The sequence below is a fragment of the Helianthus annuus genome, chromosome 1 (assembly GCF_002127325.2).
Source record: "Helianthus annuus cultivar XRQ/B chromosome 1, HanXRQr2.0-SUNRISE, whole genome shotgun sequence".
Lineage (NCBI taxonomy): Eukaryota > Viridiplantae > Streptophyta > Magnoliopsida > Asterales > Asteraceae > Helianthus > Helianthus annuus.
Window position 1 is genome coordinate 108,338,958 of NC_035433.2, and position 21,800 is coordinate 108,360,757.

Sequence of the window (21,800 nt, forward strand, 5' to 3'; positions counted from 1 at the left end):
AGCATCGGTACAAGAAGGTAAAAACCGACATCAACCTGGTACAGTAAACGCCAAAAGTCGGCACCAAGTTGATATTGAAATTTTTTTTTGTTTAGGAAATTCGGTATTCCTACCCGGTGCCAATTGCTCATCTCTGATTTTGAACAACAACGGTATCGTACAACTTTTTTTTGCCAACTTTTTTTTTATTGTTTTTTCCGGTACGGTCCTGTTCGGTATCGATACATGAAGGTAAAAACTGACACCAGTCTGGTACAGAAAAAGACAAAAGTCGGTTCCGAATTGATACTGAAATTCTTTTAGTTCGGGAATTCGGTACTGCTACCCAGTACCATTTGCTCATCCCTAATCACGGGTACCGTACAAACAACAACAGTATCGTACAACTTTTTTTGTTAATTTTCTTCAACTTTTAATGGTTTATTTTTTTAGTTTTAGGGGAAAGGATAGCTCGGTGCCAACCGATACTGAATCGGTATTGGTACCAAAAATACCGGTTACGATACCGGTATATGAAGGTAAAAACCAGTAGCGAACCAGTACCAGGAACACCAAAATTCGATACCGAATTGATACTTAAGATCTTTCGATTCGGGAAACGGTATCGATACCTAGTATCATTTGCTCATCTCTAACCACGGGTTTCATACGAACAATATCATTACCATACAACTCTTTTGGTTTTTTTTTCGGTTATCTTTTAGTGTTTTTATTCTAAATTTTCTTTTTATTTTTGTCAACGATTTCGTGCGCAACACGCTTGTAGTGATTACAAAACATATATAAACACAGACTAAATAACAAAAAAGTTCGCTGCAACGCGACGACGATGATAAATCTAGTTAAAAATAAAATTTCAATGTCAATGTCGATGTTAGGGATGGCAATGGGCCGGGTTTGAGACGGGTTTAGGTAATCCCAAACCCAAACCTGGTTAGATAAGCTTGTCCCAAACCCGTCGGGTTTCTAGCGTGTAAATACCCATCGAGTATCGGGTATACCCGCGGGTTTCGGGTAAACCCATTAATTTAAAAAGATTAATCATTGGGTATACTCATCTCAAAACTCATTGGGTATCTATCGGGTAACTACTAATCGGTTACATTTTGTATTGTCATTTATAAAAATATATATCAAATAACTACAATGTATACGGAATAGAATACTTATATATGTAAAAAATGGATGTATCATATATATAAATATTTAATAATACAAAAGAAATTATATCGGGTATACAATCGGGTAAACAGGTACACTTTATCGGGTAATTGGGTCGGGTAAACGGGTATATCACTAAATCCCGAACCCGTCCCAAACTATTCCCAAACCCGTCCCAAACCCGATTAACCGACCCAAACCCGTCCTAAATGTGTCGAGTTTCGGGTTTACCCAGCGGGTTCGGGTTTGATTGCCACTCGATGTCATTATGGTAATATGGTTGCTTATTTCCCGGTTCACTTAAATCCACCCGGTCCGGTTTTCCCCGATCTACGTGTCAATAACAAAATAACCCTATGTGTTCCCTCCCGTCACCGTCACACTAGCAACCCCCACCATTTCATCCCTCACAGCCTCATTCAAGTTTCGTCTCCGCCTGCAGTATCTCCGTCACCAACACAACACAATCAAACTCCAAAAATGGCGTCGAGTGCTAGGGTTTTCAACGGCTGCAGAACTCTCTTCGCCGCCGCAAAGTCCGCCACTCCCAAACCTACCACCACTGTCGCTGCAAAGAAGAAGGCCACCGTCAAAAAAACTACAGAGAAAAAGCCGAAGCAACCGTCTGCCGATAAACCGGTGAAACCTGCTGGCATTCTGAAGCCATCGCCGATTTCGCCAGCCCTAGCTCAGTTCCTCGGCGTCTCTGAGTCCGCTCGCACCGACGCTGTTAAGAAGATTTGGGAGTATATCAAGTCTAATGAGCTTCAGGCGAGTTGTTTGTTTATATTTTCTGTTATTATGTTCAGTTTAGCTGTTAGTTTTGTTGATTTATTTAGTTGTTTGTTTGTTGCTTTATGATCGTTAATTGTTAATGTTTTTTATCCTGGATGAGTAAGTTAGGGCTTAAAAATCTGTTGGAAGCTTGTTTGTTAGGGCTCAAAATATTTGTAAATTAGGGCTCAAAATATTTGTTTATATAGGATATGTCTGTTGCTGCATTTTCATGGAGTTTAGCTTGTCTGTTAGTGCACTTTCTGTATATGTTTTATGCTATATCATCATTATTTACCAACAATTTGATCCTAGATAAGTAAATTAGGGTTCAATCATCTGTTTATAGGATGTCTCTTACTCCATTATCATGGAGATTAGCCTGTATGTTACTACATTTTCTGTATATGTTTTAAGCCATGTCATCATTATTTACCAGCAATTTGATCCTAGATAAGTAAATTAGGGTTTAGAATATTTGTTTATAGGATATCTGTGTTACTGCATTTTTTATGGAGATTAGCTTGGGTAAGCACTATGTTTTAATACTAGTCGTGTGTTCTAATGGTTTCAATGGTACAACTAACATGTATATGATCTATGGCTTGATATTATTAGCCTATAAGGTTCAATAGAAATCAAGTTTCAAGTGATTCACTAATGTTACTCGAACTAGACCTAACCTAATGAAATATGAAGCAAATCAATAAGATGAGTAAAAAAAATTCTTGATCTTAATATTGATTTGTTTATAATATAATTGAATTGTATTTGCTTGCAGAATCCGACAAACAAGAAAGAGATAATCTGTGATGAGAAGCTTAAGACTATATTTGATGGGAAAGACAGAGTTGGTTTTCTAGAGATTGCCAAGTTGCTTGCTCCTCATTTTGTGAAGACTGCTTGATTGGTGATGTAAGGGGTCAGTTTCCGGTTGGTGGTTTTGATAGTTAGGCTGTTTGTTGTTGATATTGACCTTTTGATCTAGGAATGTGAGGTGGAGGTTGATTATTGAAAGTTGTAAGAAATGGAAACATGATTAGCAGTTTTAGACTTATGCAAGTTGATGCTCATTTCTGCAGTTTTGGTTTTCTGTAGACAATGGTGCAGTGATACTAGTGGCACGTTTCAGATGGTGAAAAGTTCTATTTTGTTTCAGTATTCACCAGTCTCTTGCCACATTATGGGCAAAGTATTTTCTATATCACTATCATGTTATGCCACGCTAGGTATTTAAAAGCGCAAGGCGAACTCAAGACGCAAAGGGTTCTCCTTCCGCCTAGGCGTACGGCGTAAAATAACCGCATGTCCGAGACAAGGGCTGTTTAAATAGCTCATGGCTGGGACCTGTTGACAATCATCACTCTCCCTCACCCAAATCCCTTCTGACTGTGAAGCCGTCTCCGGTTTCATTCAGATTCAAATCTGGCCGCATTATTACGAGTTTTCAGATCTCCGACTCCCCCTAACAATCGCTTCCTTAAAGAAAATGTGCCTGTCTTGTTGAGCCACAATCTATTGTAGTTCCACGTAAACGATCTAAGTACAAGTTCGGCATAAGATTTTTAGACCAGCGAGTTTGTTAAAATTCTAGCCAAGTTTGTCTCACTGTTAGTTCGGTAGGCCTATGGATGGACAAACTTAAAAATTTCACGACTGATAAAAACGCATATCTTGTGTGAGAGTCGTAGAAGGATTCCATCGTGATTTTAAATTAAACTATATCGGAATATCATAGTTCTCTTTATAGTGTATAAACACTGTTTGTAATTCAGATCTGAATCACAAGCCATCAAATAAGTGCTAGAAGCAAGTATATGATGGTTACTTTACTGTAAACTATAGTGTTTTACTGGCAGCATTACAAAATGCTTATGTTATACAACTTCATGTTTAACCCGTCAAGAGTTTGTATATGCTGTCATTTGTTCATTTTAAAACCGATTTGGAACTTAAATTCACATATGATGAATATACAGCTTCGACTTCAGAAAACTTGGTGAATTTTATTAGATGAAAACAAAAATTTGTAGTCAATGATGAAGGTTATACAAATAGCCAATTTTCTATAAAAAAAATATATGCACGCTATGTACACAAGTAGCTAGTTAAGAAGGTGGTGTACCCATTGCTCAACTATGGCAGGTGAGCCATACCATGGTCTTGATTCATCATCTGAACCAACCGGTGAATGATACACCCCATCGAAACTAATGTTTAAAGCTCCCTCAAGATGAGCCGAAACTTCTGGGACAACTCCATCCCCCCATACATCTGCCTGCCCACACACCTGTGAAAAACAGAATACTTGTTATACCTAAGGTAACGAAATGCGAATTCTGACAGTCAATATCGGTCATCATAAGACAACAAATGGGATTTTCGACTCTTTTTCCAATAAACGGATCAACTCAGAGTTATATTTTATATCAAACCAGTTCAATGCGTACAAATGTGTTTATATTAAGCGTTATTTATCCATAATGATAATTTCAAAATAGGTATAAAGACTAAGTGTTTGTGGTTGACCTGGCCCGACTCAAACCGTCTGATCAGCCCAATTTGTAATCACTAGATATACCTATAAAAAAGTTGGGAAAGGCATTGCCTGTTTGTATCCCTGACCAACGAAGCGGGTGCGAAATGTAGCACCAGTTGAGATCAAAGTGCCTGACTCACTTGTAATACTAGCATCAGGAACAGATTGCTCAATGGAAACTGGAATACTTGTTGCAGGATCCGAGTTACCAAATAAACGACTGCCATAGATGTACCTGCAAGTTGCTCAAAACGGAAACTACTGAAATGCCTAGAATACCCTTAAAAGTATCGACGAAATGATTATCACTGAATGAAAACTATCGACATGTTTATGTTACAAACATAATATACCGATAGCAAGTAGAATATGCAGTTTTATGCACATCTATGTGTCTCAGTATACCTGCCTGCGATACATACGTATCGTAGTTCTGGACTATAAACAGCTTTCTTGCAGTTTTTCTCAACGTAATCCAACAGACCCCTTGTTTGATCAACAACGCCAGACACCCCTTTTGGCGGTGGCCTAGATATTGACATCAAAAGTGAAAATAAATCAGGGCTTAAACTTTAAAGCATCTATAGTCGTAAAATTAGAGGGGGCAATCTTGACCCAAACCCTTCTAAGTGGGTCAATTTGGGTTGCTTTTAAAATTACATGGGTTGGTTTGGGTAAGATATTTTAACTAAATGGGTCACAATGGGTCACTTGAAATTCCATCTTGTTATTTTCGGGTCAAAACGGGTCGACAACATTAAAGAAATGGGTCGATGTGGGTTGGTGTCTTAAAGAAACAAGGCAGGTTTCGGGTCGGAATGGGTTTCGAGCTGGCACAAGTATCCGCACGAGACGGGTTACGGCACGAAACGGGTTTTGGATCGGAACGGGTTCTGTTCAAATTGAGTTTCGGGCCGAGACGGGTTTCGGCACGACGAAGCTTTTGGATCGGAACGGGGTCGGTTCGGGTCGGGTTTTGGGCCGACACAGGTTTTTGCACGGGACGGGTTTCGGATCGCAACGGGTTTTGAGCCAACACGAGTTTCTGCACAGAGGAGTTTCGGGTCGGGACGAGTTTCGTACGGTTTCGACCCGTACCGTTTCGACCAGTACCGTTTCGAATCGAACCGTTTCGACGCAAACCGTTTCGACCAGTACCGTTTCGACCAGTACCGTTTCGAATTGAACCGTTTCGACCCGTACCGTTTCGAACACTACCGTTTCGAACCGAACCATTTCGACCCAAACCGTTTCGACGAGTACCGTTTCGACCCGTACCGTTTCGACGCGAACCTAAACATGAATTCTGACCAAATACGCAAATAAAAAGGTAATACCGTAATACGCAAACCTAAACACTTATATCTTGTAATACATTAATTTCTGCTGATGTGACTTGAAATGTTATTTACATAAAGCAATTCATGAAGCCTCAAATATGGCTGTTATTTGACGATGATGCAACCTAGAGATATATGCTGGGACATCCTTTTTATTTGCAACCTAGAGATATATGGTGGGATCGCAACGGGTTTTGGGCCGACACGAGTTTCCGCACGAAACGAGTTTTGGGTCGGGGACGAGTTTCGTACCGTTTCGACCCGTACCGTTTTGACGTGTACCGTTTCGAATCGAACCGTTTCGACCCATACCGTTTCGAATCGAACCGTTTTGACGCGTACCGTTTCGACGCGAACCGTTTCGACGCGAACCGTTTCATAAGAGCCCTGACCTTAAATGGCATACCAAGCAAAAGATTTGCCGCTAGTAATCTATAGAAGAGTTCAGGTGTCTGGAAAAAGAGAACGCAAAAGTTTATAACAGATACGTATTGGATGTTAAAGACATGAGTTGATTACTACTGGTTATAATCATACAGATGAAGTGTACCTTAGTAAACAATAACATCATTAAAGTTTAACCAGGAGTTTGCTGGTTATAACATCCATTACAGAACCAGAACTGAGAGTTTAAAATTTAATAAACCTTGAGTTGATAAAGGGAAAGAGACATGAGAACAGAACCGTCACGGTGGAGTACACCTCTATAATCTACCTCTTCACCCTGTCATACATTTTTTAACCAACCCGACCCGACCCGACCCGACCCGAAACCCGTTCTAACCCGAACCTGTTCCAACCCGAACCCGTTTCGACCCGAACCGTAACAACCCTTTTTTTAATTGACCCGTTTTGACCCGAACCCGTTTTGACCCATGACCCGACCCGATCCGACCCGTTTGCCAGGTCTACGTAAAATGAAGCAAAGTTTAAAGCAACTGATAAATACATACTGGAGAGGAGATCCCAGTGTGAGAAGCAAGGAAATATTTTTATTTGCTTCGGTGAACTCTTCCATATATACCCGAGCCAACCATCCTCCTGCGGAGTGTCCGATTATAGACAACGGACCACCTGCAGAGTGACTAATTTAAGAGTTATCAAGTCATTGTTCTACAAAGAGTAAAGTACACGGATGGTCCTTGTGGTTTACCAAAACTTTGAATTTGGTCCCTAGCTTTCCAAAAAAGTACATGGATGGTCCCAGCGGTTTGCACTTTGTAACGCATTTAGTCCCCAACTTTTTCTAAAAGTACATGGATGGTCCTTGTGGTTTACACTTTGTAACGCATTTAGTCCCTAACTTAGACCTGCTAAAACCTTAAGATTTGTAATCTGGGCACTAAATGCGTTACAAAGTGCAAACCACAGGCACCATCCGTGTACTTTTAGAAATCTAGGGACCAAATCCAAAATTTTGGTAAACCACAGGACCATCCGTGTACTTACTCTTAAAAAAATCAAAACGACGGGTATTTTAGATAAGTTTATCAACTTTAATATACACAAACTAGTTTAGTGACTTTTTCGTGCATCTTTTACAAGACGATGGACTTTAATGGATTAAGTTGAAGAGCTTTTACGTGAAAAACATAAGTATATTGGTGTTTATTACCAAAAAAAGAAAACACGTTTTTAACCTTGAGATTGTTTCAAAGCTTCATTGACAGCCTCATCAACCCGGTTTAAATACCTGCACATAATACATTTAGCTTCAAGTGAGATCAAGTCATTCAGGAACTTGAATCATAATGCTCGAAAAATATGTAAAGCAAAACTACCAATCAAGAACAGGACGAGGTTGGAGGGTGCCTCGCCAGTAATTCGGGTCAACCAAACCGGCAGCATTTCTCAGCCAGTCAATTCTTGAAACTTTTGCAACCACAGTTGAAACACCATATCCTTGTAAAGTCAAAGTTAATTTCTGATAATCGCCTGTATTATTCCCTAACCCCTATATATAAATCAAGAATAAATTAATTAAAGTCATAACTTTATCAACTGACTGCATTTTTTAAAAACAGTGATATTATCATAAGACCAGATGCATACAATGTTAGATAACTTACTCAGAGGAACGGAAGCGTAATATATAAAAAGTGAATCCTTCCTCTAGTGAAATTCTAAATAATGAAATTTAAGGCAAATTGTCTGAAGAAACACTGAACTAATTAGGGAACTAATCAGTTTGGTTTATGTTTCTATCATAGTGGTTAATCTTCTTATGGATATTTGAGCTCCGACCTGATGGTTCGATCCTGCAAAACAGAACACCGTTACTCGTTAAGAGGGGAATGTGGGGGTTTCCCTCTTAACCAGGCTCCGGCGTGAGAATAAGCAACTGCTTTGGGAATAATTAAGTACTAAGAGTGAGAGTAGAGGGAATAGAATGTTTAACCTGTGGAATGAGGTCTCTATTTATAGCCGGAGAGGTGTAAGAGGTTATGGGCTAATGGGCCTTGGGCCGGAAACGGACAACATAACGGATATGCTCTTTGTCTCGCTGGCGTCGACCGCTTAGTGGCTTCTAGACGTTCCTCGGTGCTGGCGCACCTTGATTGGAGCCACGTGTCATTGTTGTCGGCCTTGTTGTCCTTCTGCCATCAGCAGACAAGTGGAGATCGTGGGACAGTTGTCTCCGTCCTCTGATTGGTGCCACGTAGGCGTCCTTGTGTACTTCTCGTCAGACGATCGTGGCGCACGATTGACCAGAGCCTGCTGGACGCTCATTGGCTCCTTTTACTGCCACTTGTACCTTGTGTACCACTGTAGGTGGGCTTGCGCTTCACTACTGTGTGGTTCTTGTTGGGCAGTAAACTAACCCTTATTTTATGCTAAGTGCTGATATCTGAGCCTCTTGTGGGCTGCGCCTTGCGCGGGATAGATCAGAACGTGGTGTAGCCCGCGCGAGGATCCTATTAACAAGTTTACTGAAATAAGGAGTATGGTCTCACGCGCAACCTGAGCGGAGGTTTGCGCGGCTTTTTGGGACCATACCCCTTCAAGTCCCCCCAGTCCAGTGCTGCACCATGCGCAACGCAAGTGGTTGGAGCTCTGAACTTAATAGAAATAAGAGAAATAAAAGTGAAGGGGAAATGTTCTTTTGATCTTGGTTGGTGTGGCGCATGTGGAAATTGTTGTTTACAATTGCGCAGCTACCAAAGTAGGTCTTGAGGGATTTATTGTTTGTCCGATCAAGCGCGCAAGGTTGTTAAAGGCAACGTTAGCTTGCGCGACTCATGTAACTGTTGCCTAAAGTTACTTGTAATTTTTATGGCGGGAAACTTCGAAATTTGAACTCTGACAAGTTGGTGGGATAAGTCGTTGAGTGCGACGTTTGAGTTGACCCCTGGCACGGATGTCATCATGCCGACTGCGACGGTTGCACTTCGTGTCAGGAGAGTGAGGCCCACGCGCGCGTGGTAACCGTCACTCCTGGTTTTCCGCTTGACGTGGCAACCTCTCGTTGGTTAGCCTAGCGGCGAAAGCGGCACGTTTACCCATCGCATTAAATGCGATGGGTATATATATCCGAAGAGATGTGAGAGGTTCTCACTTCTCTTTGTTGATTTCTCATTCTCTCCTCTTCTACTTGAATCTTCAAAGTGTTCTTCACAGAACTTCAAGATTTTCTTCAAATCTTCAAGATTTCTTTAAATCTTCAAGTTTTTTCCAGAAATTCTTTCGATATAATGAGTGAGGAACATCAAGAGGCTGTTGCTGAGGAGGGTCCCGTTCCCGTCCTCGAATGGGATCTTGGGCTTTTCGAACAGATTGTTCGGAGTTTCCGATTCCCACCGGAGTGGGACGCCCGGTATCCGGCTCAGGGCCAGACCGCAGCTGATGCACCACCGGGTTATATTACCCTATATGAAGATTTCTTTCTTCAGGGTAACTTTAGGTTACCTGCTACAAACTTCATGGGTAGTATACTACATCATTACAACTTCCATCTCTCTCAGATGAGCCCACCTGGGATGGTCAGAGTCCGTCACTTTGAGTTTCTATGCCAATCTCATGGCATCGAGCCAACGGTGGAGAAGTTCCGAGCCTTCTACCAACTGCAAAGAACGATGGGTTTCTTTTCTTTTGCAAGTCGAGGTGCAGCGAAGAAAATTCTGCTAAACCCTCCTAAGAGTTTCCATGACTGGAAACCCAAATTTTTCTTCATCCGTGAGGAAGTGTTGCCGATTGCCATGCCGTTCAGGGATTGGACTGAAGCGATACCAAAGGAAGACCTTCCGATCCCTAAGAATGCTCGGTGGTATCAACAGTTGAACCCAACCCCAAATCGGGTTTTTGGGGAAAACGTGTTAGTGGCAGCGAAGATGAGTGACCGGTGGTCACCCAACAGCAAGGAGGTTCCAGTGCTGAAGATCGGCGATCAAGGTCAGTTATCTCCTTTTTATTTTTCCAAGTATTTTGCTTTAATTGTTACTTATTTGCATTCACGTGTAGAGGCGCAACTGTATCAAGCTGCCTTCGCCACGTTTGGAGGGTCTATGGGCGTGCGCCCATTGCGCGATGACGAGGAGAGCTGGTATGACCAGATCAGGGGCAGTTTCATGTATCCGGTTGATGGTGCCTTTGCTTCGCCGCCAACCACGACTGAAGGTGCGCAATTTCCTAAACCTCGTCCTTTGCGCTCTGTGACTTCTGCTGGGAAAGAGATTCTCTATCTTTCCAGCGAGGAGTCAGTAGAGTCTTCCAGCGGCGAGCTAAGTTCGTGGTCTAACATCTTTGCAGGTGTGTTGCGCGACCTGGGGATTGACCCAGAAGAGAAGAAGAAGAAACCCCTGAAGAAGAAGAAGACAAAGGTGGACTCTGAAGTGACCAGCAAAGGGACTGGCACTAGTCGCGCAACCGCTGCTGCTGTTAAAGGTACTCTTCGCCTTCGACAACTTGACTTAGACGATTATGTGATGATCAGTGACTCACTTGAAGGCTTATCGCGCACAGCTGAGACAAAAACTGCAGCGGGTGGCTCAAAAAGCTCTGGGAGCGCGGGTTCTCGTAACCCTGATGCTGGCGCAACCCCCTCTGTGCCTGAAGATGAGGAGGCTGAAGAAGATGATGCTGCTGCTCAGTTGATTGGCAGGAAAAGGGGTAGAAGCGAGGCCACGGCTGGTATGTCTTCCGCGCCTACTGCTGGTGGGATTCCCTTGGTTGGGAAAACGAGCAACCTGCGCTCGTTGTATAGGTTTTCTCCTGGTACGTTCTTGGCTTCTCTTCCCTTATTTTTATTTTCATTGCTTGACGTACTTGTAATATTTTCACAGAGATCAAGAAGAAGACCCCTGAGAAGGGTGTCAAATTTAGTGAGCCAGGGTCGAAGAGGCCGAAGATTACCATCAAGTCTTCTGATACTGCTGCTCAGGATGCTGCGAAGGCTGCCGAGGCGCAGCGAAAGGCAGAGGAAAATCAGAAGAGAGAAGAAGAAAGAAAAAGGAAAGCTGAGGAGGATAGGAAGAGAAAGGATGAGGAAGAGAGAAAGAAGAAGGCGGAGGAGGAAAAGGCAGCCGAGGAGGCGAAGAAGAGGGCCTTGGAGAAGGAGCTGGAGCAGAAGAAGGCTATGGAACAGCCTGTCAATGTTCAGGGGCCTGAAGTCGCCAAACCCACCCACCAAGCGCATGTTGAGACCCATGATCGTTCGAAAATCATTACTTCTAAGGGGTCGGGTCGATATACCTCTAGTGGCGCGAGCTCTGGTGGGGCTGGGGGTTATAACCCAAATGTTATTGGGGCGAAGGACACTGTTGGCGACATATATTATAAGACTTATACTGAAGAAGAACGCGGTGATGCTCCTCACCAAGCTCCCTGGAGCTTGAAGCAAAAAGACACGTTTCAGGAATTCGGCCCCTGCCGCGAGTGGTTCTTGAACTCGTTTACTCCTGGAGAGATTAACCGGCAAAGGGCGAAGACCCATGAAGTGTTGTATCGAACTTTCGTGATTGGAGAAGCCAATGCGCGCGCCGCTAATCATCAGATAGTTCGCGAGTGGCGAACGATGGTTAGGGAGCGAGCAGATTGGGAGGGTTATCGCGAGCGCATGATAAAGCGCATTGCTGACTTTGACAAATCGAAAGCTGCTTTCGATGAGGAGAGAGCCAAATTCGATGCTGATAAGAAGGCCGAAGAATGGGGGCGCGAGGGCCTAAAAAATAAACTCCAAAATGCTGAACAGCAACTGGCCAAGGAGAAGGCCGAGTTCAAGCGCATTTGTGCCCAGGATAACGAGCGCGCCTACGCGGCTCGGCAGAAGATTGTTGATCTCGAAGCGAAGATTGCTGAGTTGACATCGAAGGTTGAAGAGGCGCATGGTGAGAAGGCTGTCAGGCAGCAACTGGAGGTCAGTATTATCACTACTTTTCCTTGCTATGTTGCTTACAAAATGGCCTAAGTCTTTTTGTCGCTTCTCAGGTTGAGCTGTCTGAGGCAAAGGTGCAGTTGTCCGGCAAGGATAGAGATCTCCAGGCCAAGGACGTTGAGATTGACGATCTCAAACGCCGCTTGAATGAGCAGATTGATAAATGCGAGTCCTTGGAGATCGACCTGGGGGCAGAGAAAGTCAAAGCTGCCACTGCTGAAGAGGCGCGTGCTGTTAGCACCGCCGCGCTTAATGTGGCTCAGACCAACTACTCCGAGGCCCAAGGCATCGTTGACACGTTTGTGTCTGAGGCTGAATGGATGCGCACTCGTGGAGTAGTGCTGGTATGTTTGTAATTTTGTTATGTGCTTTCTACTTTTTAGAGTTGTCTCTGATGTTCTGCTTTTGTTGAAGGTTGCCAACTCCATTCTTAATGCTGGCGAACTAGATCGCGCCGTTGCTGCTCTCACGGATGCCGCGCGCGCGGTGGGTCATCGAGGGGGCTATCTGGAATGTGCCAGTCATGTTAAGCAGATGCTTGGTCAAGAATTTGATGTGAGCCATTGCTCGGTGACTGAACAGGCTGATGCCGCGCTTGCACATGCTGAAAATTCATATGACAACCTTACTTTGCCTGTTATGGATCTGGTTGTGGAAGCTTTGAAGAAAGACGACTGGTGTCAGCGTCTTAAAACAATTCTCGATCCACCAGTTACCGTTGAATTGTCCGATGAAGAGCCAGCTGGTGATGACGATGAAGATGATGATGATGGCAACGATGATGATGATGACGGCGATGATGCTGGTGATCGACATGATGAATTAGAGTAGGCTGTTGATAGGCGTTTATGCCTTGTAATTTTCTTTTGTAATTTGACTGTGCAATGCTGCGCTGTTGCGCATGTTTACATTATATGAATCGTTTTTGTTTTTTCCGTTGCAATTATTGCATTGCTGTCGAAACTTAGATTAAATTAGCTCGAATAAATGGAAGTGTCTTCAAGCAAAAGGGGACCGCCCGGTCTCGCGCTTTGTTCGCGGAGGACCTTGGAGGCGGTTCTTGTTTAACAAACTCTAAAATGCTGGAGTGTTTTCGCGCTAATCAAAAGTTTAGCATGCATTTGTAACGAAAAAATGTAATAGAAAACATGTCGTATGCTTTCATTAAGTTGGAAATTGGCGCTTAGGCCTTCATACATTAATTGCTAATGGCGTATAGCCGACGTAGGAAAGTAAAACGGGCGCAAGGCCGAAGTAGGTTACATATAACATTTGCGCAGTTGTTGCGCATTCCATGTTCGTGGTAAGATGTGGCCATCTAGGGTGCGTAACTTGTAGGCCCCTTTGCCCAGGACCTCGTGGATCAGATATGGGCCTTCCCATTTGGGTGCCAATTTTCCTGGACGTTCCGCATTTGACGCTTCATTGTCACGGAAGACGTATTCTCCTGGGGTGAAGGTACAAATGCGGACCCTTGTGTTGTAGTACCTTTCCAGTTGGGTCTTGTACTTGGCTTCTCTAATTCGCGCGATTTCGCGTCTTTCTTCTAACAAGTCCAAGTCAAGGCGTCTCTCCGCTTCGTTGTCGATTGTGTTGACCGCTGTCATGCGTGGTGAGGGTAGGCCAATCTCCGCCGGGATAACCGCCTCTGAGCCATAGACTAAGCTAAAAGGGGTCTCGCCGGTACTCGTTTTTGGCATGGTTCGATGAGCCCATAAGATGCTTGGGAGCTCATCAACCCAGCCTCGTCGCCTTGTGCCTAGTCTGGCCTTTATTCCCTCGACAATGCATTTGTTCACGCTTTCCACTTGTCCGTTGCCTTGGGGGTGCGCAACAGATGTGAAAGTGTGTTCAATTTTCATCTCCTTCATCCACTTCTGGAGATCTTCCGACGGAAAGTTTGTGCCATTGTCGGTTACAATTTTGAGCGGGAGGCCAAATCTGCATATGATGTGTTCCCAGATGAACTTGCGCACCATCATAGCTGTGGTCGATGCAAGAGCTTTGGCCTCCACCCACTTTGTGAAATAATCAACGGCCACTATGATGAATTTTACGGCGCCGGGAGCATCCGGGAAGGGTCCAACCATGTCAATTCCCCACTGCTGGAAGGGCCATGCAGTGGATACAGGGATAAGGTCGTTCTTGGGGCGCAGTGTTTTTGGAGAATGTCTCTTACAAGAGTCACATTTGCGGATCTCCTTGAGTGCGTCGACATGCATCCCTGGCCAGTAGTAACCGGCGCTCATGATCTTCGCGACAACCATCCGTGGTCCGGAATGAACGCCGCAGATCCCTTCGTGGATCTCCCTTATTAAGTAGTTCGCATCTTGGGAGTCCACGCAGCGCAGTAGTGGTCCCAAGAAGGATTTTCGGTACAAAATACCGCCATTCATTTCATAGTGTAGGGCCTTGTTTTGAATCTTCCTTGCTTCCGCTTTGTTTTCAGGAAGTACCCCTTCTTGCAAGTACTGGATTATTGGGGTCATCCATGATGGTTGCCCCATTTCGACCGCGTTCACTTGTCGCAATAATACTGATGGATTCTTGAGTACTTCTATCCTTACATCTTTGGCAAGATGTTGGAAAGAAGTCGAAGCAAGCTTGCTCAAGGCATCAGCTGGTTTGTTTTCGGAGCGATTGATGTGTATAACCTTGTGAGATTTGAATTGTTGGAGCAATTCTTTTGCTTGCTCCAGATACAAAGCCATGACTTCTCCCTTCGCATCGTATATGCCATTAACTTGGCTGGCTATCAGGAGTGAGTCGACATGCGCTCGTAAACTTTTGGCTCCCATTTTGATGGCGAGGCGTAAGCCTGCCAAAAATGCTTCGTACTCCGCCTCGTTGTTGGTGTTTTTGAAGTCCAACTTTATGGCGTAAGTAAATTCGTGATTCTCTGGGCTTACTAGGCGCAATCCTGCTCCCGCGCCGTCTTCATTTGATGCCCCGTCGGTGTAAAGCATCCAGGTCTCATCAGTTGTATCTTTCTCGGGAGTCTCTATCAGCTCACAGTCTTTGATTTTATCGGCCGGCACTTCTGTGATGAAGTCGGATAGGACCTGACCCTTAATGGCTGGGCGTGGCCTGTACAAGATGTTATGGCCCCCAGTTCAATGGCCCATTTTGCCAACCTACCTGATGTCTCAGGCTTTTGCAGTATGGTGCCGATGTGGAAGTTTGTAAGCACAGTTATCACGTGGCCTGTGAAGTATCGGCGCAGCCTTCGGGAGGCGTGTAGTAGCGCAAGAACCAGCTTTTCCATTGTGGAATATCTTGTCTCTGGGTCAGTGAGTACCCTGCTGACATAGTAGATTGGAGTTTGCACTCCGTTTCTGTCGACCAATAATACTGACCCTACTGCCTTATCCGAGGAGGACAAGTACAGTACGAGGGGCTCTTTTTCAAATGGTGCAGTCAGGGTAGGGAGTTCAATCAGACACGCTTTCATTTGTTGAAAAGCTGTTTCGGCCTCCGGGGTCCATTTGAACTCCTGTTTCTTCACACAATTGCGCAACGTGCTAATGAAGGGATACGACTTTGCGGCGTGATTGGAGAGAAAACGATTAAGCGCGGCCAGTCGGCCGGCCAGTCGTTGCATTTCTTTGATGTTTCGCGGTGAGGGCATTCGCTCTATGGCTTGTACTTTCTCTGAATTCACCTTGAAACCGCCGTTTGTGACAATGAAGCCTAGAAACTTCCCTTCTTCCATGCCAAAAGAACACTTGGCTGGATTTAGCTTCATATTTACGCTGCGCAATGAGTTGAACGTTTTTTCGATGTCTTTCAACATTTGGTCCTACTCGGGACTTTTAACCACTAGATCATCGATGTAAACCTCAATATGCTTTCCGATGTCACCTGCGAAGGTCTTGTCCATCAAGCGTTGATATGTCGCGCCAGCATTCTTCAGGCCGAAAGGCATCTTTGTGTAGCAAGAGATTCCAAGATCAGTTCTGAACGCTGTCTTGTCTTCATCTTCTAGCTTCATCTGAACTTGATGGTATCCTTTGTAGCAATCCAAAAAGCACTTCCATCGGTATGGCGCGAGAGAATCTATTTTTTTATCGATCTCAGGCAAGGAATAGCAATCCTTTGGGCACGCCTTGTTGAGATCGGTGTAATCTACGCACATGCGCCATCCGCCGTTTGACTTTTGAACCATCACTGGGTTCGCAACCCAACTCTGATATCTTACCTCTCGCAAGATCCCGGCTTTGAGTAGCTCACATACTTGCTCATTCATTGCTTTCGTCTTGTCTGCTCCTAGACTGCGCCTTCTTTGGACCTTTGGCTCGACAGAGGGGTACGTGTTTAAGCAATGCTCGGTGATGTTGCGCGGGACACCGGTCATGTCTGCCGGGGTCCAGGCAAATATATCCATGTTTCGAAACAATAATTGCTTTAAACGCGTGCGGATGTCTGACGAAATGGCGTGGCCAATTGTCACAGTCTGCTCTGGGTATTTGTGGTTTAAAACCCATTTCTCTGGCTCGGTCGTGGAGACCTTCGCCGCTTTCGTTGGGCGCATTTCTTCGGTTGACATCACTTCCTTCTTAGCATAGACTATTGCCACTCCTGTTTTGGTTGGGAACCCTATCGCAGAATGGGGCGTTGAGGTTACCATGTTTAATTCGCCCTAGGTCTCCCTCCCAATTAGCACATCATGCCTTGATTTTACCGGCATCACCATGAAATTCACATTTGTCGTTCTTGAATGTTTCCCGTCAGAAAACGTGACGGGGAAACTGATCTGGCCGAGTGGAAAAACCATCTCGTTGCAAAATCCAGACAAAGGATAATCGACTGGCTCGAGTCTCGCTTTATCTTCTTCATCAAACTGATTGAAACACTGTTCGTAAATGATGTCAGCTGTACTTCCCGGGTCGATGAATATGTATTCTGTTTCATAATGACCGATTATACCGGTAATGACGACGGGACGTGTGGCGCGAAGGTTCATAGGGGCGTTTGCCTTTCTCTTTCGCGCTATACCTAGGTCCGTTGACCATGTGAGTCTCTAGTCGTCGGACTTTTTTGTGGTTTCCTTCATCGTGGCGCTGGAGTTGACGGGTTTCCTTGCGCACGTTCTTCACCAAATGGCTTAGCTTACCGCTTTTGAGCGCTCTCTCGATTTCTTGGCGCAAGCTATAACAGTCGTCGGTCAGGTGCCCTGAATCTTTGTAAAAATCGCAGTACAAGTTGGGGTCTTGCCCTTTCTTGTTTGTCATTGGCCTGGGAGCCTTGAAATCGTGATTCTCCGTCAACAATACCTCCTTTGGCGTTTTTGTGAGCGGAGTCCAGTGCTTGTCACGATTGTCGTCTCTGACCGCTTTCTTGTAACCAATTCGGTCAATTGTTTCACGCGCATCTTCTCTGTAGCGCGGCCTGTTATCGTGGCCTCTTGGTCTCCCAGACTTCCAGTCGTTACTCTTGTATTTGTTGCGCTTGTTGTTGTTGTCGCGCGTGTTTCCTCTGGAGAATCGATCTTCAGAGTAGTAACTCTTGTTACCAGTAAGGGACTCCTCGGTTTGCGCGACGATTTTTGCGGCCTCCATTAGTTTATCCCACTCCTTCGGCATTCCATCTTTACCTGTGATAGTTTTAATGAGACTATCACAGCGTATGGCCTTTTTGAAGTGACAACGCATGAGTTGTTCACTGACGCCGCCTATCTCCAAACATTCCTTGTTGAAACGGGTGATGAAGTCCTCCAGACCTTCACCATCTCTTCGCCAAATATCCTCTACTTCGGTTGTGTCGCGCTGGTAGCGACGCTGTTGGCTGAAATAGCTCAAAAACTGAGTCTTGAAATCTACCCATGATTTGATCTTCCCCGGCGGAAGGCTATCGAACCAGGCGCGAGCCGCCCCGTTAAGGGTTTGGATAAACAAGTGACACCACATGGGCATGTTCCAGCCTCCCATGCAGCCCACACTCGTGAATGTTCTGACGTGATCGTCTGGATCAGTCAATCCATTGAATTTCCCGACAGTCGGAGGTAGCTTCTCTCGTGAAAGCGGCGCGAGTGCAATTTTCGGGATGAACTTGGAGTGTTCCGCAGCTTCCGCTGGTCGGTATGCCAGGCGGAAATCTCTTTCAGCTTCTTCTGTGTAACCGATGTGCTGTCTCGGTTTGAAGTATTCATGATTTTTTGGCAAGCGGTTAAAGACTGATGAACCCTCGTCATCTTCCCATGTGGGATCATATGGGTCTGTTTCTTCCCATTCGTTGTTCATGTTGCGCGGCGTGAGCCGGCTGTGAACAGGGCCTCGTTGAAGGTTTGACGGATAGACGTAGTGGCTATCCGTTTCCCCTCTTGTATCACGCGTGTCTGGCATGCTTAAGCGTCTTGTAAGGGGAGGCCTGTTGGTTCTGCCTTGTTGGTTAGCTGGAGGAGGCATTTGGCGCACCCCCTGACTCTGAGGGGTGACCAAGGACGGTTCTGCCGTCAAAACTGCTTGCTGCGCGATCAGCGATTGGTATGCTGCATTGATGGTGGCGATGTTCTTAGCATACCACGAGGCTGGGGTTTCGCCTTCTGGTAAGCCTAGTAATGCCGATACATTTTGAGCTGGCGCTGGGTTCGAAGGTTCTTCTCCGTTGTTCCCTGGGGTGACCACTTGGGTGATGCGGGTGATGCTCCCGCGCGGACCCCAGTATTGGTGATTTCAACTTCGCCGATTTCTTCGATTTGTTGGGCTTGGAAGTTTTGGATTCCTTCACCCAACGCCGTGTTAGAGTTGGCTCCGAAGCCGAACTCTGGAATGGTTCCTTGACCAGCCATAGTCGAAGGATGAAAAGATGTCAAAGGCTCAAATAAAAGAAGATGAGGGTGGTTATAGAAAAAACCGGTGGGCGCCAATGAAGAAACACTGAACTAATTAGGGAACTAATCAGTTTGGTTTATGTTTCTATCATAGTGGTTAATCTTCTTATGGATATTTGAGCTCCGACCTGATGGTTCGATCCTGCAAAACAGAACACCGTTACTCGTTAAGAGGGGAATGTGGGGGTTTCCCTCTTAACCAGGCTCCGGCGTGAGAATAAGCAACTGCTTTGGGAATAATTAAGTACTAAGAGTGAGAGTAGAGGGAATAGAATGTTTAACCTGTGGAATGAGGTCTCTATTTATAGCCGGAGAGGTGTAAGAGGTTATGGGCTAATGGGCCTTGGGCCGGAAACGGACAACATAACGGATATGCTCTTTGTCTCGCTGGCGTCGACCGCTTAGTGGCTTCTAGACGTTCCTCGGTGCTGGCGCACCTTGATTGGAGCCACGTGTCATTGTTGTCGGCCTTGTTGTCCTTCTGCCATCAGCAGACAAGTGGAGATCGTGGGACAGTTGTCTCCGTCCTCTGATTGGTGCCACGTAGGCGTCCTTGTGTACTTCTCGTCAGACGATCGTGGCGCACGATTGACCAGAGCCTGCTGGACGCTCATTGGCTCCTTTTACTGCCACTTGTACCTTGTGTACCACTGTAGGTGGGCTTGCGCTTCACTACTGTGTGGTTCTTGTTGGGCAGTAAACTAACCCTTATTTTATGGTAAGTGCTGATATCTGAGCCTCTTGTGGGCTGCGCCTTGCGCGGGATAGATCAGAACGTGGTGTAGCCCGCGCGAGGATCCTATTAACAAGTTTACTGAAATCAGGAGTATGGTCTCACGCGCAACCTGAGCGGAGGTTTGCGCGGCTTTTTGGGACCATACCCCTTCATTGTCTAAACGAAACAATTCGAGTCTAAAACAGTAAATGGCATATTGAAGTTTGTTGTAACGTCTGGTCCGTTACACCATTTTCTTCCATACTTTACAGTAGTCAAAAGTTATGCTCGTTTAATTCAGGTCCTTTTCTATCCCACTTGTCATAAGTCAACCATTTCTTGGCTTAATAATTTTGTTTGGCAATATGCAGATGTCATGGCTAGCATTCAGTAACAACAAACTTGATGGAATATAGATGATCTTAGCTTGAAACAGGTTTGCACACCAATTCTATTCATGGTTGTAAAATTCGCTAGGCGCTAACTAGCGATTAGCGGGATTAACAGGGACTAATTGGATTCGAATTTTATGTAACTTTTTAAACTTAAACATAAATACAAAAGTTTTCAAATTTTATGTATAATTTTTCAAACTTATTAATCGAATTGGATTAATAAGTATAATTTTTCAAATACTTCATAAACTTGACCAAATTTCACTGATATTTTACTCCCCTTGACCAATTACCGATTTTATGTCCGAGTAGGTAAAATTTAATCATTAAGCCTAGGGCTGTAAACGAACTGAACGTTCAGCGAACAGCTCGTGAATCGTTTGGCGGGAAGTTCATTTATGTTCGTTCGATTAGCTTAACGAACAAACACGAACATAGGTCTTGTTCGTTCGACTGCGTTCGTGAACGTTCGGTAATATGTTCGGTTACGTTCGTACATGTTCGTTTGATTATATTAAAAAATAATAAATAATAAACCTTTTATCTAAACATATTGAAAACTTGAAACATGTTAGTTAGCTAAAATCTAGACAAAGGCATTTTTTGGGATAATTATGTCTGAGTTAGTTAAACTTGATTCATGGTTTGCAACATTATTTTATTGTTTGAAAATTACACACTAATTGCAAGGATCCCTTCTCAAACTAACATAACATATCTCAGCAGCAGAATGTAGCTCAAATTGTTCATCTAAAAATCAATTTAAATACCTCATAACACAAATAAAAGACATGAATTGAGAGAGAGAGAGAAGAGACATACAGGCAGAATGACTGCAGGACGGTAAGTGACCGGAGAAGATGATAATGAAGTAGAAGAAGAATCCGGCTGAGTGACGGCGGAGCAGGAGCAGGAGAACCGCCGTGAAGGGAGTGGTGATGGTGATGGCAGTGGCAGTGGCAGAGGTTTGAAAGACAGAGCCAATGCCATATCCTTTCCCACTTTCGTGTTATGTGGCTACGCCAGTTGCCTCTGCCTTTTGGTTTCACTTATTCTTTTTAACTTGCACTTATCCCCGATATTACGGTAATGTTCGTTTCATGGATTGTAATGGAATTGTAATGAGAAATCGCGTAGAAACTAAAATTTGATTTGTAATTCAGGTGTGTTTGTTTTGTAAAATAGAATGAAATTTGGATGGAATTGACATGTAGATTCCATTCCTTATGTTATTGTTCTCCAATTCATTTTCTTGTTGAAACCAACAGGGTCGGCCCTGAGAATTCATATACCCTGTTCGAGCTCGAAAAAATGTGCCATTAGGAGCCATTAACGCCTAAATAATCATTAATCGACAAAGTTTGTATCAAATTAAGTTAACGCTTAAATAATGTTCGACAACATAAATGAACTGAAATCGACATAAGTTAACTGAATAAATGGATTCGACATAATAACTGAAATCGAAAATCAATCCTATTATCCTAAATCATAAGTTAAGTGATTTCGACATAAGTTAACTGAATTCGACAATCGACATAATAACTGAAATCGTAAATCAATACTAAATCATAAGTAAACTGAATTCGACAATTGATTTTTAGTTGTTTACCTGTGAACTAATCCGACTCAGACACTCAGTGATCGAACCAAGGTTGTGTGCTGTACTGCTGTGCT

At 44.3% G+C, this 21,800-nt stretch overlaps 2 protein-coding genes across 3 annotated transcripts; one reads left to right on the forward strand and one right to left on the reverse strand.

Annotated features, from left to right (window-relative positions):
* The first annotated feature begins 1,527 nt into the window (after positions 1 to 1,527).
* On the forward strand, positions 1,528 to 3,077 carry LOC110874506 (upstream activation factor subunit spp27). The gene is made up of 2 exons (XM_022123120.2): positions 1,528 to 1,932; positions 2,717 to 3,077. Exons 1-2 carry the CDS (start codon positions 1,642 to 1,644, stop codon positions 2,840 to 2,842), a joined length of 417 nt encoding a protein of 138 aa, XP_021978812.1. The 5' UTR covers positions 1,528 to 1,641; the 3' UTR covers positions 2,843 to 3,077.
* An 844-nt stretch (positions 3,078 to 3,921) lies between these two features.
* On the reverse strand, positions 3,922 to 21,168 carry LOC110874518. Of its 2 annotated transcripts, none has more exons than XM_022123123.2 (7): positions 20,946 to 21,168; positions 7,596 to 7,768; positions 7,455 to 7,507; positions 6,768 to 6,888; positions 4,880 to 5,002; positions 4,544 to 4,709; positions 3,922 to 4,225 (listed from the first exon to the last, which is right to left on the reverse strand). In XM_022123123.2, exons 1-7 carry the CDS (start codon positions 21,111 to 21,113, stop codon positions 4,040 to 4,042), a joined length of 990 nt encoding a protein of 329 aa, XP_021978815.1. In that variant the 5' UTR covers positions 21,114 to 21,168; the 3' UTR covers positions 3,922 to 4,039. The 2 variants fall into 2 exon arrangements, with proteins under 2 accessions (XP_021978815.1, XP_021978819.1); XM_022123127.2 differs by having other exon boundaries at positions 4,517 to 4,709.
* Positions 21,169 to 21,800: the final 632 nt, after the last annotated feature.